General features: G+C 34.6%; 1 protein-coding gene across 16 annotated transcripts in view; it reads right to left on the minus strand.

Moving 5' to 3' along the window:
* LOC123528184 (ankycorbin-like) overlaps positions 1-19,728 on the minus strand; it is an 84,757-nt gene that overhangs the window by 16,843 nt on the left and 48,186 nt on the right. For 12 of the 16 annotated variants that reach the window (XM_045307950.2, XM_045308011.2, XM_045307943.2 and 9 more), the window contains 4 exons: positions 18,751-18,917; positions 7,173-8,394; positions 3,754-3,830; positions 1,326-1,409 (listed from right to left, as the gene is read on the minus strand). In XM_045307950.2, the coding sequence (XP_045163885.2) occupies positions 1,326-1,409; positions 3,754-3,830; positions 7,173-8,394; positions 18,751-18,917 (1,550 nt within the window). Of the gene's footprint in view, positions 1-1,325; positions 1,410-3,298; positions 3,346-3,753; positions 3,831-6,610; positions 6,932-7,172; positions 8,395-18,750; positions 18,918-19,728 lie in introns of those variants that run through there. The other 4 variants (XM_045307931.2, XM_045307985.2, XM_045307977.2 and 1 more) reach the window with 4 other exon arrangements.

The following is a 19,728-nucleotide window of genomic DNA, read 5'->3' on the forward strand; positions in this document are numbered from 1 at the left end:
GTTGCTCCATACCAAAGATTGAAATATTTATCTATTGATCAGTTAGTTTAGTGGCCAACCTTACTTTATATTTCAACAATGTCATAGTTTTCATTTTATCACAATTTCTTAATATCTCAAATATCTAAAAATTGCTGTCATAATAATGCTTCACTTGGTTTTCATTTAGGCTTTTACAAATTTCACTTCTTTCAAAGCAAAGGTTAAATACCAAACCCCAGACATCAGATATTCATATATCAATTTGTTATGTCTCACCTTTGACTACATATATGACCTCTATATGAAACCTATCTATCTTACTTCATCTGTGGTCATTATCATACTGGCTCTAGCAAATCATTCTGTATTCAACTATTAAGACTTAGTGTACTAAAGATTGAATATCAAATACTAATATTATGTCCTCATTTGCACTGTAGATCTATATTTGGAACATTTCAATTTATACTTAAACATACATGCACTCCATACTTAAACATACATGCACTCCAGGTAAAGGGAAAGGCAATGTTGTTGTCATATTAATTCCATCTGCCAGGATTTTGTTAAAAATCATTTAAAGTAGTGAAATAATTTTCAAAATCAGTTTTGAAATTAGAAAGTATATAATGAACATTTCAATATGTGATCAAACTGGCAGCCATTTTGTTTCCATGCCAACAAAAAAATAAAAAAAATAGCAGATTTACTAAATTTCTATATACATATCTGAACTGTATTTCTGTTAAATAATTTCTCTACTTTTTCCAGCTATAATGAAAGAAATTACCATGTTTTACATCTTACACTCAAAAAACATATAAAATGCTGGAATCACACAAAAAGAATATTAAGTATTTGAATGGAGTTTACCATTCAAGGTCCACTACTGTAAATCAAGATCTTAGTTATGCTTGCTGTATTGTTACAGCCTGATGAAGTAATAGACCCAAACTTTTATGGTAATATTCAGATAACATTATTGTACTTTTACCGGAGAAAAACATTTCTTATTTTCTTTGAAGAATAAAAAAGTAATATCAGGCATCTATAACTGTTTTTATAAAGATTTCCAAAAATGTCCACTATGTGAAAGCCGTCTGATATATGACTGATTTGACGAAAGACTTTCTTATACTTCAAAACTCTATACATGTTCAAAATGATAACTAATTAAAATTAAGCAAAATATCATCATAAGGGTATTAACTTCCTCACATGCACTTGCTCAACTCTTAACCTTTCTAATAATTATTCTCTCCCCTGGAATGATTTAATGCACTAAAATATATATTCTGTAACTCTATATGCATATATATCATGTAAAGCAATATAAATCAAACCTCTTGTTCGGCCATTTTCCCACACCGATTATCGGTGTCCTTTTTACGGTTGTTAGCTTCTGTCTCTAACATCTTATATTGCTCCTGTGTACAGAGAACATAAACACACAGACAGTAAAACACATGCAACTTACATGCAGAAAGAAGAAATAGAGAATATTTGTTTGTTTCAGTGTAAGACAGAAATATCTTTCAACCAGTGAACACCATGCGCAATATTTTCACAAGTGGTGCAGTCACAAATGAAAATGAAAGATCTTGTGTTCACAAGTGAGAAAATTTGATCTTATGCGTAAATCAAACAAATTTTCTTTTTATTTCATGTTTTTCAATGTTTTTAACCAAATTTTGTAAATTTGATATTTTTCAGTGAGAAATTACCAGATATTTTTCAGTTAATATTTCAATAATTCATTGAAAAACATGTAATAAACTGTGTTAATCAGTTACTACCCTAAACTTGCAAATACTTTTACATGTGTGGGGATTATGTCTTCTTAAAATAGTTTCCTTTCCGATTTACACAACATGCAATACCTGTTATTGTATTCAACAGTAATTCACTTAATTTCCAAATACAAATTATCATCTTGTGTACTACTGTTCCTGACCTTGACCTTGAAGATAAGGCACCATAACCATTGCAATACAACAAGTTCATTTGTTGAAAACAATTATTACTAATCCAGTTACATAAGCCCCACAAAAAAAATTTCAACACTGACACCTGAATTTGCGACGTGAAAGTTGTCCTCCTGACGAGTTTTTTTAGAATAAAAGTCTTTGCAAGCATCTAACCATTTAAGTCAAACACAGTGTGAATGTTTGAACAGACTACAGTAAAATTTTGTTTAGAGACATTTAGATGTAGAAAGTTTCTTCAGATTATTTTAGACATACAATACATGCAAAGAGTGTTCATCAGAAGTGTTGTGTTTCAGAGAACAAAAGTTGACTAAACCAGTAAGGTCCAGTAACATGTAGTAAGTAAAGGCCAGTTCAAAATGTAAACTCTCACCTAGGAAATATGCTTGACTATTCAAAGCAGTCAATGAAAACTGGAAAAAAATGAAAAAAAGTTAACCAGACACTCCTGTAGAATCCATGTATACCAAATATACTACACACTAGAAAATATTTACAAAAACTGATATGCTTAACTTTTATGGTACCTTTTGGCATTGTTTTTGACAATTCTATCAGTTGTGTACGCCTTAAAGTAAACATTCCAATTACACTTTAAGGGAGATAGGTGAGCAATGGCTCAGACGTATCTCTATGCAAAAAAAAAATGTGGGGAAGAGAAAAACATGAAACAATCTGTATCATTCTGCTGTTGAATAGTCAAGTTACATACAAACAGAAAGACAGAATTCAAAGTGTGTACATTCAAAACCCAGTGTTTGATATTGGCAAAGCTTTGTATATATTTAACTGCATATAATCTTTGATGGTAACCCAATATTACTGCATTTGTTTCAACTTTTCTGATGTGCAATAGAGATACTTAATTGGCGGCTATCAAAGCTCTGTCTTGCAATGCTAAGCAATAATGTAAACTGAATGATTGAGAATGTTCGAACAGGAAGTAAAGTAAAATCTGTTTTGTTTGGTTACAGTACTATGGCAGCTGTCCAGCTGTAACGGGGAAGGAATACTGGCACCCATGGTGAACATTCAGGCAATGCAAGTACAAGCGTAGACCTTTCACAAAACAACCATCTTTTCCAAGACTAGCTTGATGGCTATAGCAAAACCGGACCTGGCTTGAAACCTCGGCATGGTCGGACAAGTTCAGAGTCATCAATCTTAACCACCTAATCAATGTATGTCCAAGAAAATAAATGAATAAAACACTTGACAGGCATGCATTTATAATTAATTTTTATGTCTTATTCACATTATGTTTCACAGATGCAGTAACAGTGGGTCAGCAACAAACTGAAACTCAGGTGATTATGTTGATTTTGTACCTTCCTGCTCATAAGCCTTGGTAACAGCCCAGAATGTGATGAACCCTCTTCAAAATTAGAAAATAAAAAATTCAAAATTAAATCTATCTACTGAAACAACTTTTATTATAACATTTATGTTATTAAATCTTCTGAACATTCATCATTTTTTCTAGACAACCTTTTCTTTCTGAAAAGAAAATAGCGCTACACTTCTTATATATATTGGTTCATTTTAAACCCTTCTAATTTTAGTTTTAACTTCTGTGTATGTCAACTTAAACATTTTTTCCAAATCCAACATGAAAAATAATCAAAATCATCATTCAAAAATTTATTATAAAAGATCAAATTACTTTTCTGTTTTTCCTCTTTTTTTTCAAACAACTAAAGTATATTGATTTTAAAAAATGCTGTCAAAAAGAAAAGGTTGTCCGCAATGAGTTATTGTTACGACAGCAGACGGAGTTGTGTACCTTTGCCATGTCCTGTACATCACGAGGTGTTTCCGAACCATCATCATTGTACAGATGTGATACAAATCGTAATTGCTCTGAAAACATTGTTAATAATCACATATTTATATAAGCTAAAACCTAAGTCATTCCATCATTACTGAAATATACAGCAGAGTATACAGATTTTGTCCTAGAAACTTCTGTAAAATTAAATACAAACAGTTGTAATTATTGTTACCAATATTTCTTTCAGATTTTATTTTATCTCACCATTTTCTGATTTAATCAAAATTGGAATGTAATAATAAAAGATAAATATTCATTATAAGGCAAAGTAATAAAACAGAGTAGATTCAATAAAAATGTATCTGTGTGGGAAAATTAAAAAGGGCTGTCCATTGCGCTCCACTATTCGACACTATCTTAGCTGAACAAAAGATATAACGTTCATTATAGTCAGACAAGACTTATGTAACCAAATCATTAATAACAACAGTTATATATTTCATAACAGCAATGATAACAACTTGCATGCAAATCAAATTTTACACCTCAAAAATGGACCATAATTTGAATTAATCAACCAAGAGTCTCTAGCTTAGTTATGTATGTATGTTTGATAAGGGGGATGCCTTGCAGAAATTAATCCAGTTCAATATTATGTAGTTATTACTAGATATAGCTTAACAGTAGGTTGCATGCATAACTTTAACCAACTTTTTAAGTAAAGCAGAGCATAATTCACTTTAAATTCAACCAAGAATTATCTTAATTGGTTTTTTTAAGTATGTATGACAATTAGGCAGTTATACATTAAAATCCATTATACGTAGGTGTTATTGAGATACACCTTGACACTTAGTTGCATGCAAAACTTTTACCAACTTTTTTAGGGCCAATAGGGTCATAACATACATAAAACTCAACTAAGAGTTATCTAACTTGGTAAATTCAATAGGTTTGATGACTGCAATGAATTGTGTTTCAATCCAATATATATAATGCTTACTGGGACACAAACACTTTTAATCTAGATGTGACGTTGATGTCAATGCTTGGGTGAGTAGAATAGTTCTCAATATTCTTTGAACAGTTGAGTTCTGTTGAGTGCTTGATTAGAAGAAAAGTACAGTTTAACAACATTAATGTGCTGCATGTCAATCTTTCATCACTATATGGCAAAAACTTTCTACTTGCAATTATATCAACATCAAAGGTAGACAGTTTTTGCATCACAGTGATATTTGTGTGAACATATTAACAACATACTTGAAACACACATACAGACAGTAATTTTCTGGTGTTTCAACTTCTACAAAATGGTCTCAAAATTCTGACAAGTCTTCTCCATTTGCAAACTATTATGGAAAGATCACAGCTAAAAGCTAAAACAAGATGATCACAGAGACACCATAATTCAGTTTTAAAACAGTAAACTGTGAAAGAAACAAAATGAAGATTTCTTCTTGAATTCATAAATTAATGTATTTTAACATTATTTCCAAGAAAAACTGACCCTGTATGACTGCTGGACATACTCTGTATGTGTGTTTAAAATACTGACAATGCTGAAATGTAGTTCATGCTAATGGATCAATATTCTCTTTCTTTTTCCTAGAAGTTCTTCCAAAAACCATCAAACAAATTATCAACAACCACTGAGTTACCAATGTCTCCCACTTTAAGACATTTTGTCACTTATATCCTTTTAGTTTTGAACAGTTATTTTGGAAAAGCTGTGTTATACATAAATACTATAGGTCTATGTTAAGTTGACTTTTGTTAAACACATACAATGTGTATACAGTAACAGAGTCACGCACTGGACATGAAACTGCCCTTGTAAATACTTCACCTTCATGCGTGTTATTGACCTTTGGTCTTGTGAAAGACATGATCATACTATGTATGTTCATTTGTTTTAGGTTTAACAGCTTTTTTTCAGCAGTATTTCAATTATGGAATGGCGGGCAGTTAACCTTACCAGTGTTCCTGGATTCTATACCAGTATAACCAGTATTCCTGGATTCTATACTAGTACAAACCTATTCTCCACAACTGTCAACTTCCCCACATGAATAAGAGGTGGAGGACAAATGATTTCAGACACAATGTCTTTTATCAAACTGTCACGGAGAACATACACCCAGCCCATGGATCAAACTCACAACCCCTCGATCTGTAGATCTGCACTCTCTGTACTGAGCTAACTGGACGGGCTGATCTTATTATGGGAAACATTTTTCATGCCTACATGAATGGCAGTTTTGCAATGAACACAAAACTTGTAAGTGTGACCTTGACTACCTGGGTCATGCACTGAACACATCTTGTTATAGTCACAATTTGTGGTAAGTTATATTAAAATTCTTTGAGTTATCATCCTGACTGAAAACCTTTGACCTCAAAATGAGACCTTGACCTTAGAGCTATGGGCTTTGTGGATGGACAGACAGACAAAACCCATTTCAATGTCCCCTTATTTTTTGTTCAAAAAAGGGTAGGGGGAAACGTCTTTCAGAATGAACTGAGACTGCTGATTACAATGTTGAATTTATAAAGACAACATAAATTTAAACCACTGGTAAGCATGAACTTCATTTACAGTAAATGTAAACCCATGACTGCTTCCTTAAAACTTTATATTGTACCACCTATACATAATAGCAAGCTTGATATGAATGCAGTAAAATAGATATACCCAATTCACATGAGAAAAAATAAAGATACAGTAACATGCTCAAAAGAATCTTTCAGACATCCATGCTAAACATCAAAACTTTAAAGATGCAAACCCAGAAGTCATTAAAACAAGAAATTTCACAAGCGATATAAATGTTTTAAATATGGTATTTTCTGCATAATCAATGTATTGATACTTGAATTTAGTACCACAAATGAAAGCTTTACAAAATGTCTGACCCAGTGAAGAAAAACACTAACTTTATGCATTTTTTACTTTTTTCTAAAGTTTTGCAATCCAAAAAACTATATACTTTTGAATAGGTATAAATATAAATCTTGGACAAAATGTTTTCATGGTCATTTTTCATGAGTGTACATCCATGACAACAACAATGTGAGAAAGGGAAGTCTGCAATAACAAGATCAGTGCCTAGGTCATAGATCAGTAAATGTTTCCGTTTTACTGGCGATGACTGGGGACGATTTCTCATCTGTCGGCAATGTTTGCAAACTGTTGATAAATATTACATATTAATTCAGTTCATATTTTAAACATATATATTAAAACAAAGTTATGACTGTATTTATTCGAGCAATTATATGAATACAAGTTTTATACAAAAAATTTAGCGTCTATTTTATTTGAAAATTAGATCAATGATGATGACTGCTAGATTATGTTTCACCTAGTTGGTTTAATTCAGTAATACTACAATGAACAGTCACTTACAAAGATTCTGACATATACATACCATTAAGGTAGCCGTCCCAGTTGGCATAGTTACGAAGGTCTAGATCTTCCTCATCCCCCATCAGGCCTCTGCGATAATTATCCATCATTTTACTGAACATAACGATATCATGCATTGGTCCTGTATGAACTTGTGCTCGTTTCAACTGATTTAAACTACGAGAGTAATTTCTTTTGTTTTGATATTTTCGAACACTTTCACGTACATGATCTATATAAGGTTTTTTGCTCCTGCGTGTTGTTTGTCTTGATTTTGAACGGCTAGGATCTGTTTCATTACCACTATCATCATTATCATTGAACCCTACCCTACTCCTGGGTGTTTTTCTACCAGTCCCCCTTGTTCGCCTTCCTTCAGGACTATCTGCTTCATCCTCTGTCTTTGTTGGTTCAATTCTCTCAAGAGACACATACTTCCCTGTCTCCTTTTCTTTTTCCTTCTTCTTCCCTTGAGACTGTCCCATTGGTGAAGTACTTCCGTCTCTCAACCTTGGACCTTGTTTCTGCGTACCAGCATCTCTTGTCAGAGGTGATTCTTCTGATCTTAGAGAAACATTTGATGTTCTTATACCATCTTCCTTTTCCAATACAGAATCAGCACTTGGTTTTTTACTTATTACTTTTTTCTGCCGTTTTTCAGCATCAGTGTTAACACCTGAAGTATCTTTGTCTATTCCTACTGATTTGTCAAGCTGAGGACTTTCAGATTTTTTAGGACTTTCTTTCCCGTCTGATACTTTAGGACTTTCTTTCCCTTCAGATACTTTTGGGCTTTCTTTTCCTTCAGATTTTACAGGGCTTTCTTTCCCCTTCACAGGAGATGGAGTCTTAGATGGTGAAACACTTTTAGCTTGTTTTTCTTCTTCTTTTCCCTTCTCTTTTTTTTCTTCAGCTGTAACTGCAGTTACAACTACTGCTTTAACAGGTGATTCTGGATGTGGTTTTGCCTCTTGGCTGCCCTTTTCTTTGGCAGGAGAGACCTTTCCAGCTTCTTTTGTAGGTGTTGCTTTATCTTTGGTTGGAGATTTCTTTCCTTTTTCTTTCTTTTCTGATTCTTCCTTAACAGGTTCTATGTTACTTTTACGAGAGCGGGCAGATTTGGATTGACGTTTTTCGATATTTGAAAGATCAGAGTAGGGTAGGGCACCTTTCTGTTTAAGATAATCAGCTGCGTCCTTGTAACCTTTGATAACTGCAAGGTCATATGGTGTGAACTCTTTCCCCTGAAAATATGTAAGACTCTGTTAAAAACAGGAGGTGGAAAAATGCCACGTCACCTCAAGATTAAAATAAAACTAAATGAAATTGGAAAACGGTTTGTGAATAACATTTTCTTCATGACTATCAGACATATCTCAAGTACTTATGGAGTATAGGTGTAGAGACATTGTTAGTAACTAAAGGTGTGGAGAAGCTGTCAGTTACCTGTGATGTATAGGTGTAGAGACATTGTTAGTAACTAAAGGTGTGGAGAAGCTGTCAGATACCTGTGATGTATAGGTGTAGAGACATTGTTAGTAACTAAAGGTGTGGAGAAGCTGTCAGTTACCTGTGATGTATAGGTGTAGAGACATTGTTAGTAACTAAAGGTGTGGAGAAGCTGTCAGTTACCTGCGATGTATAGGTGTAGAGGCATTGTTAGTAACTTGAGGTGTGGAGAAGCTGTCAGTTACCTGCGATGTATAGGTGTAGAGACATTGTTAGTAACTAAAGGTGTGGAGAAGCTGTCAGTTACCTGTGATGTATAGGTGTAGAGACATTGTTAGTAACTAAAGGTGTGGAGAAGCTGTCAGTTACCTGTGATGTATAGGTGTAGATACATTATCAGTTAGTTGTGATGTATAGATGTTGACAAGTTGTCCATTACTTGTGATGTATACATGTGGAGAACTTGTGTGTTACCTGTGATATTCAGATGTGGAGAAATTGTCCATCACTCGTTATGTACAGGTTTGGGAAGGTTGTCAGCTACTAGTGGTGTAAATGTGTGGTGTGGATAAGATGTAATTTACTTGTTTGGTATATGTGTGGTGTGGACAGGTTGTCAGTTACTTATGGTGTACATGTGTTGGGCAGTTAAGCTGTCAGTTACTTGTGGTGTTATGTGTGGTGTGGATAAGTTGTAATTTTTTGTGGTGTAAATTAACTGTGATGTATAGGAGTGGATAAGTTGTCAATGAATTGTAATATATAGGTTTAGATAAGTTGTCAGTTACTTGTGTGTAAAAGGGTGGACAAGCTGTCTCTTACTTGGATGTAAAGCTGTGGATAAGTTGTCAGTTACTTGTGGTTAACAGGTGTGTATCAGTTGTCAGTTCTATATGATGTATAGGTGTGGATAAGTTGCCTATTACTCAGATGTAAAGGTGTGGATCAGTTGTCAGTTACTTGTGATGTATAGTTGTTGATCAGTTGACAGTTACTTGTGATTATAAGCTTACATAAGTTGTCAGTTACATGTGGTATATAAGTGTGGATAAGTTGTTCATTACTTGTGGTGTATTATGTATGGTGTGGATAAGTTTTAAGTGACTTGTTGTGTATAGGTGTCAAGAGACTGTCAGTGAATTGTGGTGTAAGGTGTGAAGCAGTTGTCAACCACCTGCTGTATATAAGTGTGGATAAGTTTTCATTGACCTGTGGTGTTAAGCTGTGGATAAGTTGTCAGTTACTTGTGGTATAAAGGTGAAGATAAGTGGCCAGTTATGTGTACTGTATAGGTATGGATAAGTTGTCAGTTACTTGTGGAATAAAGGTGAGGATTAGTAATCAGTTATGTGTAGTGTATCGGTAAGAATTGGTTGTCAGTTACTTGTGGAATAAAGGTGAAGATTAGTGGCCAGTTATGTGTAGTGTATCGGTATGGATAAGTTGTCAGTTACTTGTGGTATAAAGGTGAAGATTAGTGGCCAGTTATGTGTAGTGTATCGGTATGGATAAGTTGTCAGTTACTTGTGGAATAAAGGTGAAGATTAGTGGCCAGTTATGTGTAGTGTATCGGTATGGATAAGTTGTCAGTTACTTGTGGAATAAAGGTGAGGATTAGTAATCAGTTATGTGTAGTGTATCGGTATGGATAAGTTGTCAGTTACTTGTGGAATAAAGGTGAAGATTAGTGGCCAGTTATGTGTAGTGTATCGGTATGGATAAGTTGTCAGTTACTTGTGGTATAAAAGTGAGGATTAGTGGCCAGTTATGTGTAGTGTATTGGTATGGATAAGTTGTCAGTTACTTGTGGAATAAAGGTGAAGATTAGTGGCCAGTTATGTGTAGTGTATCGGTATGGATAAGTTGTCAGTTACTTGTGGAATAAAGGTGAAGATTAGTGGCCAGTTATGTGTAGTGTATCGGTATGGATAAGTTGTCAGTTACTTGTGGAATAAAGGTGAGGATTAGTAATCAGTTATGTGTAGTGTATCGGTATGGATTAGTTGTCAGTTACTTGTTGTGCATAATTATACAGAAGTTGTAAATTACTTGAAATGAATATATGTGGAGAAGCTGTCAGATGCCTGTGGGTGTGGCATAAAGGTGCTTTGATACTGAAGTGACAGTTACTAGTACGTGTTTAAAGATAATTACATTCAACCAAATAGTACAAAACAACAATAAATATTTAATAGTCTACAAAAAAATCCTGATTTTATTTCAGTAACTTGATAATTTGACTGAGTTTATGGTATGATACAAGTATAAACCTTGAATAAATAAGATTGCTAAATGATAAAGATATAATTGATATTCATCTTTGGTTGTCTGTAGAACATAATTAAAGGTTATGTATGCATTTCTTTAAATATCCAACAAAATATATAGGAACTTTAAACTTGGTAACATTTGATGTCGCACAGGTATCCACCAAAACATTTTTTTTTTACCTCCAGTTATTTTAATTTTATGACAATCTGTTATATTGTTTTCAGTATCTCGTGTTTTTCCTTAAAGGTGGTTGTGTGGGTTCTTTTTACTATATTTTACGATTTGCCATTTTCTATGTTTGGTTCTCTAAAAAGATCTTTAAACACCATTTAAAAGTATTTCAGTTCGTGTAAGTGTTTAAAAAAATTTCACATGAAAACTTCCCCCTAAGTTTGTTTGTTTTGGGCTTAACGACGTTTTTTAACACTATTTCAGTCATGTAACAGCGGGCAGTTAACCTAACCAGTGTTCCTGGATTCTGTACCAGTACAAACCTGTTCTCTGCAAGTAACTGCCAACTTCCCCACATGAATCAGAGGTGGAGGACGAATGATTTCAGACATAATGTCTTTTTTCGAATCGTCACGGAGAACATACGCCCAGCCCGGGGATTGAACTCCCTAAGAACAGTAAAAGTAGAGTATCCATAAACTTTAGTTAAGGCTGAACACATTTTGGCGAAATAATACAGTGATTATAAAATCTGTCCAACATCATTTAGCAAAGCAATAAACAAAACATAAGTACTGATAAATTTTGCACCATTGCATAAATAGTACTTTTTTCCAGTTTCTAAATTATTTTGAAGAGTTTGTTGATCTATAGCAAAAATGTGTAAAGTTACCTTTTTGAAATCAGTTTATTATCCATACATACATGTATACATGTACCGTATCAATGGATTTTTTTTACACATTCATCAATAACACTGGTAAGTCATGGTATTTTTAAAAGACAATAACTAAAAATAGTATGAATCTATTTAAACTACATTAAATATAATATCACAGGTTTGAATATAAGACACTTTAGTATCTATAAGTCTTCACACACATGTTTAATCAGATTACAGATTCTTCTTAGGTTGGCCAAACATTTAAATCTTCATTGTAAAGATTATGTCAATAATTTGGAAATATTCTCAATTTTTTCTTTTTAAAGTATGGCAATACAACATGCCTTAAATGGACAGTTTTAAACTGATCGCTATTAACAATAAATCTATAAGTAAATATTTCGTTGTTACCAGCCATTCTTCCTATAATTATGATCACGTCCAAGGTTTTAGGGCAAAGTGAAAATTTCTGCAATTATAGTACAAAATTTTCAAGCCCTATACTGACTACTACTATCACTGTAAATTAAGAAATTTTCACCTGATGAAAATTTTCCAATTTCACATTAAATGGACAATTTCAGGAAGGTATGATTTCACTAGCAGGCAACTGTAAAACTGTAAAATAACATTAACAACAGACTGCATAGCCAAAACTCAATTTACTGACAGTTGATAGATAACATGTATACTCATACAGGCTTTTCATTAACCTTTAGCATGCTAGATAAATTGTCGTCTGCTGGAAATGTCGTCTGCTAAAATTGTAAAGTTCATTCAATTTGCTCCAAAATTGGAAGAAATATTGTCAGAGTAGCAAACAGCTTGGAACCTGATCAGACGCCGATTTAATCGGCGTCTGATCTGGTTCCAAGCTGTTTGCAAAGGCTGTTAAATTCGCCTGCAGCAGGCTAAGGGTTAATTACCCAGGTTTCAGTATACTGAAAATATACTGAAAATTAAAGAGGTTTTTCTTTTATGAAACACTGAAATTTTCCTTTGATACGATATTTGACCTCTGTGTCATGGGGAACTAGAGTGTGACAGGTCTAGCTTGCAACAGCTGTCCTATCAAGGGCAAAAATTTCTAATGATTATTTCCCAAACTGCCTATGTTGCTCTTACTGCAAGTGGTCCTGACAAAAACCGAGAATAATATACCTAGCCTGAATATAAACTTCATGTTGACAGGTTATATATTCTACTATAACTACTATACTATACAAAGATACAATAGATTAGGTTCCTATTTTACCAGTAATGCAATGTAACAACTTAGCTGATATAAAAATAACATTGAAATATTATTACCGAAGGCCACATTTCAACTCAAATTCATTTTAAAGTTAAATGAAATGAAAACAAACAAAAAACTTTCAATAGTAAATTTAAACTCTACCAAGTCAGCCTTCTGTCACTTGAAAGTCATAGGTAAACTTAAAACTTTTAACTTATTTCTTATGGCACAATTAAAATTAAATATAACAAGAGCACCACAATGCAGAGCAATATACACCAAAAGGTATGACCTTTGACCCCTAAGCATGACCGTGACCTTGAAGCAAGCCATCCGAAACATGTGCTCTGCATGTCATCTTGATGTGGTGAACATTTGTGCCAAGTTTCTTTCAAATCCTTCAAGCAGTTCAAGAGTTAAAAAGCGAACACGAAACAAAGTCATTTGACCTTCGACCCCTAAGTTTGACTTTGACCTTGAAGCAAGCCATCCAAAACATTGGCTCTGCATGTCGTCTCGATGTGGTGAACATTTGTGTGAAGGTTCTTCAAAATCCTTAGGGAGTTCAAGAGTTACAGAGCGGACATGAAATTGCTTTGACACGTAAGTATGACCTTGAGCTTTAAGTGAGCCATCTGAATCATGTCTTCTGTATGTTGTCTCGATGTGGTGAACATTTGTGCCAAGTTTCTTTAACATCCTTCAAGCAGTTCAAGAGTTACAGAGCAAACATGAAACAACATCATATGACCTTTGACCCCTAAGTGTGACCTTGAACTGGAAGCGAGCCATCCAAAACATGCACTCTGCACATCATCTTGATGTGGTGAACATTTGTTAAGTTTCTTCAAAATCCTTCAAGGGGTTCAAGAGTTACAGAGCTGACACGAAATTGCTAAGAGACGGACAGCGGCGTCATAACATAATACGTCCCTTCGGGCATATAACAAGAGCTGTTGCCCCCTCCTTCCAGAATGATGGCCTATTGTAACTTGTTTGGACTTTTATAAGTTGAGGTCTCAACCTTTGACCAAATCACCTCAAAAACAATAGGGTTTTCCTACTGACCAAAAGTAACCATCCTATTACAACTGACAGCCAAAGCATTCTTAAATCATTTAGCAGTAACAGTTTTCAGTGACTTTAAACCTTCTGACCAATAAATCAATACAGGTTATCTATTGTCCACAAGCAATTATCCCATGAAGTTTGATAAATGTAAGCTAAAGCATTCTTTAGTTACTGCATTGAAGCTATCTTTAGTATCAAGGACACTGTGGCCTTGACCTTTGACCTACTGACCCCTAAAACAAGAGGGGTCTTCTGATAACAGGCAATCATCCTATGAAGTCTGGCAATTGCAGGCCAAAGTGTGGGGGAACCTTATTCAGTCCCAAACCAATGTCACCTTGACCTTTGACCTACTGATCCCTATACCAATAAGGTCATCTTCAAACCACAGATAATCAATCCTTTGAAGTCTGATGACTGAAGGACAAAGCTTTTGTTAATTACTGAGTGGAAACTGTATTCTGTCTCAAGGTCTCTATGACCTGCAGATTCTAAAACAAAAGAGGACATCTCTTGATAGGCAACTATCCTACAAAGTTTAACAACTGTAAGCTAGTCACGGAGAACATACGCCCCGTCCGAGGATCGAACTCATGACCCCGCGATCAGTAGACCAACGCTCTACCTACTGAGCTAAGCTGGCGGGCTTCTGTAGTTATTGACTGAGAATCTAATGGTCTACTGACCAACAGACCAACCAAAGGACAGAAAATTAATGAAACAATATGCTCCCTCTTCTTTGAGGCAGGGCATAACAATATGGTCATTACTGCTAAATAGACTACAGACAGTTTGCTACATAAATGGGTCCTTAGAAGTATGACATTTTCAGAAAAAATTTGGCATGATTTATATTCTATCTAGTCTGAAATTCAAAGCTTGTTCGATATGTCTAAACAAAATTTTAAAATCTTCAAACATTAGCACATTTATTTATAGGATTATGGCTAAAATTTGAAATTCAGTTATTAACAGAATTTTCTAAAATAAGCTTATACTGGATCAAGAACAGAAAATGTGACTAACCTATAAACATATTTACTTAATCCATTTTTTTATCATTTTTAAAAATGTTGCAAATAATATTTCCCTCCAATATCTTTTAAACAGTTTTATATTTCTAATGCTAGATTTCTTGTATTTAACTGGCTCTTGTGAAGTTTAACATTACAATATCATATAATTTCAAGTATAACAAAAACATGAAGAAATGTAAATAATGTCTATAATTTGAGGAAATCATACCAGTTCTTGTGTAAATACAGCTATACACACAATTACTAACAGAAAAATGAAGGACTTTGATACAATTCAAAAGATATATTACAAAATTTGTTAAATGCTATTTCTTAATGTATGATCATGACCTTAAGCAGCAATTCTTAATCATTATACCTAATAAACATATTCTGTATAGAATACAAGGTCTGTATAAATAAACCAATCAATTTTTTTCAGATGAAAGGGGAAAAAATAACATGTTTTAACAGTATATTAAATTACGTAACTATTAAATATGCTTTTTTTTTTTTGAATGATGCCATTAGATAGGACAAAAGGAAAAATTAAGATTATCATAATAAAGATCACAATACCACATCTGTTTCATTCAGACATAAGCTTAAGTTACTTTTAAAGACACCTTTGATTTATTTTTAAAACAGAACTTACTGTTATACATTTTTCTCTTTCTCAAGATTAATCTCCCTTGTATTATATGAACAATATGTTACTGTCAATGGTTTCTATGTCCTTACAGAGCAGTGGTACAAAATATCAGCTGCTCAATTTTAATGTCATGAGCCATATCCAAATTACAACATGGCCTCATCAAAAGAAAATGGCTCCTAGGAAAGCAGCATTGCTGGGAGTTGTGAGTTTTACCCCCTCTCCTTCAACTAAAATCACTAACATTGGGATAAGAGTCCCGTGTATGGGTGCTTACACCTGGCAAGCTAAAGAAACAGGGTATCTACTGGAACTGCAGCAGCTTCTGTATCTTGCACTTTCCTCTCACTAGAATAACTAAGTCTTTAGAAGGAATTTCCCATATGGGTTGTGGGTGGCGACTATGAAAAGGCTTAGATAAATACAACAAGAGGGCCAAGATGGCCCTAGGTCGCTCACCTAAGAAACACTCCATAACAGTGTAAAACATGTTTGACCTAGTGATTTCATGGAAACAAATATTCTGACCAATTTTCATTAAGATTGGACAAAAAAATTGGTCTCTTGCGATAAAACAAGCATTTTCTTAGATATGACCTAGTTTTTGACCCTAGATGACCCATGTTCAAACTCGACCTAGATTTTATCAAGGCAATCATTCTGACCAAAATTCATGAAGATCAACTGAAAAATACAGCCTCTATCACATACAGAAGTTTTTTCTTTGATTTGACCAATTGACCTAGTTTTTGACCTCAGATGACCCATATTCAAATTCAACCTAGATTTCATTAAGGCAATCAACCTGACCAAATTTCATAAATATCAACTGAAAAAAACAGTCTCTATCGCATACACAAGATTTTTCTTTAATTTGACCTAGTGACCTAGCTTTTGACCTCAGATAATCCATATTCAAAACCGACCTAGTTTTCATCAAGGCAATCACTCTGACCAAATTTCATGAAGATCAATTGAAAAATACATCCTCTATTGCATACACAATGTTTTTCTTCGATTTGACCTAGTGACCTAGTTTTTGACCCCAGATGACCCATTTTCGAAATCAGCCTAGATTTTATCAAGGTAATCATTCTGGCTAAATTTCATGAAGATCAGTTGAAAAATACAGCCTCTATTGCATACACAAGGTTTTTCTTTGATTTGACCTAGTGACCTAGTTTTTGAACCCAGATGACCCATTTTCGAACTTGGTCTAAATTTCATCAAGGCAATCATTCTGACTAAAATTCATGAAGATCAATTGAAAAATACAGCCTCTATCGCATACACAAGGTTTTTACGTGATACGACCTAGTGACCTAGTTTTTGACCCCAGATGACCCATTTTCGAACTCGGCCTAAATTTCATCAAGGCAATCATTCTGACCAAAATTCATGAAGATCAATTGAAAAATACCGCCTCTATCGCATACACAAGGTTTTTCTTTGATTTGAACTAGTGACCTAGTTTTTGACCCGAGATGACCCATTTTCGAACTCGGCCTAGATTTCATCAAGGCAATCATTCTGACCAAAATTCATGAAGATCAATTGAAAAATACAGCCTCTATCGCATACACAAGGTTTTTCTTTGATTTGACCTAGTGACCTAGTTTTTGACCTGAGATGACCCATTTTCGAACTCGGCCTAGATTTCATCAAGGTTATCATTCTGACCAATATTCATGAAGAAGAATTGAAAAATACAGCCTCTATTGCATACACAAGGTTTTTCTTTGATTTGACCTAGTGACCTAGTTTTGGACCCGAGATGACCCATTTTCGAACTCGGCTTAGATTTCATCAAGGTTATCATTCTGACCAATATTCATGAAGATTAATTGAAAAATACCACCTCTATCGCATACACAAGGTTTTTCTTTGATTTGACCTAGTGACCTAGTTTTTGACCCGAGATGACCCATTTTCGAACTCGGCCTACATTTCATCAAGGTTATCATTCTGACCAATATTCATGAAGAAGAATTGAAAAATACAGCCTCTATTGCATACACAAGGTTTTTCTTTGATTTGACCTAGTGACCTAGTTTTTGACCCGAGATGACCCATTTTCGAACTCGGCTTAGATTTCATCAAGGTTATCATTCTGACCAATATTCATGAAGATTAATTGAAAAATACCACCTCTATCGCATACACAAGGTTTTTCTTTGATTTGACCTAGTGACCTAGTTTTTGACCCGAGATGACCCATTTTCGAACTCGGCCTAGATTTCATCAAAGTTATCATTCTGACCAATATTCATGAAGATTAAATGAAAAATACAGCCTCTATCGCATACACAAGGTTTTTCTTTGATTTGACCTAGTGACCTAGTTTTTGACCCGAGATGACCCATTTTCGAACTCGGCCTAGATTTCATCAAGGTTATCATTCTGACCAATATTCATGAAGATTAATTGAAAAATACAGCCTCTATCGCATACACAAGCTAAATGTTGACAGACGACGGACGACAGACGACAGACGACAGACGACGGACGACGGACGCCGGACATCGAGCGATCAGAAAAACTCACCTGAGCATTGCTCAGGTGAGCTAAAAAGAAATCCAGAGAAAATAATCTTGTTTAGAGATCAATCTCAGAATGTATTTTTTATTTTTGTTAGGTTTAAAAATGTCGCACCAACACAATTATAGGTCATATGGCCACTTTACAGCTTTGATGGTGGATGAAGACCCCAGGTGCCCCTCCGTGCATTATTTCATCATGGGCGGGCACCTTGGTAGAACCACGGACCTTCTGTAAGCCAGCTGGATGGCTTCCTCACATGAAGAATTCAACGTCCCGAGTGAGTTCAAACCCCCATCAGTGAGGGGCAAGTGATTTGAAGTCAGAGACCTTACCACTCGGCCACGGAGGCCCCTTCTCAGAAATGTGGCCTTGCTAATAGTAATCAGAAGCAAGAATTTTGAGATTTGCCACCAACATCAGTTTTAGACTCAGACACTGGAATGAGATTTTCATAGATTCAAGCTTATGTTAAAAACCAACTACAAAATCAGAAGTACGAAGATACTTTACGACAAAATAAGGACTTACAGCATGCTTCATGAGTGCATTCTTATTACAGTCAGCGTTAATGAGAAGCTTGCACAGTGGAAGGTTGTTGGTTGCCGCGGCGATGTGTAGAAGTGTTTTACCAACTTTGTTTGTCACATTTACAGCATCTTTGTCATTCTTATGTTGCATAAGATACTTCACAACATCTGAAAAAGGCAAAGAATGAGTATAAAAATGTGTTACTTTCCTTTTAAAAATGTTTCATTAAAACTAGAACACAAAGATCAAACATTTTATTACATTTAAGAAAGTAATAGCAAGTGCTATAATATATCCTTCAAGATATAAATCAAAATCCATTTTAAAGTTATAAATAGAGGAAGACTCTTACGATTTTAGGGCATAACCAATCAAAGAGATGAAAAATCCCAATTGCCTGTGTGGGGATTCCAATCCTGGTCTCTTGGGTGTGTCAGAATAATTTGTATGTTTAATATATTGATAATGTAACACATAAGCACAGATAGTGCTTGACTCCTTTTTCGTGTTGTCATAGCTATAATTTTTGTTGAATTGCTGTAATTAATAGAATTTGGGTCATTTGTGGCTGATTTGGGTTCATTATATGGATGGCTGGGTCCCAGCTTCGCACATTATGTCATATATAAAAGTTAAAGGGAACGAGATATTTGATAGAGCAAGTACTCGTTGTAAGACGTTATGTTTAAATTTGGACCAATCAGAAACAAGTTCTAAAAATAGCACGTATGCTGGGGTATAAATAGGTAGATTGATGACAGAGAGCTCATTCGGTATCCAGCGGTCGAAGAAGACGCATTGAGGATTCTACTAATAATTTATCCCAGTACCTTGAGAAGGAGACTATTGCAGTTACCCTGTCAGGGCGGATAAATTATTAAAAAGAAGACTTTGGAAGTTCTTAGACTAAAGAAGAGTAGCAGAATTTCGATAAGGTTTCGAGCTATAGGGCCAGCGCATAGGAGTTTTACCTTAAAG

Source organism: Mercenaria mercenaria, chromosome 1, assembly GCF_021730395.1.
Source record: "Mercenaria mercenaria strain notata chromosome 1, MADL_Memer_1, whole genome shotgun sequence".
NCBI classification, from domain to species: domain Eukaryota; kingdom Metazoa; phylum Mollusca; class Bivalvia; order Venerida; family Veneridae; genus Mercenaria; species Mercenaria mercenaria.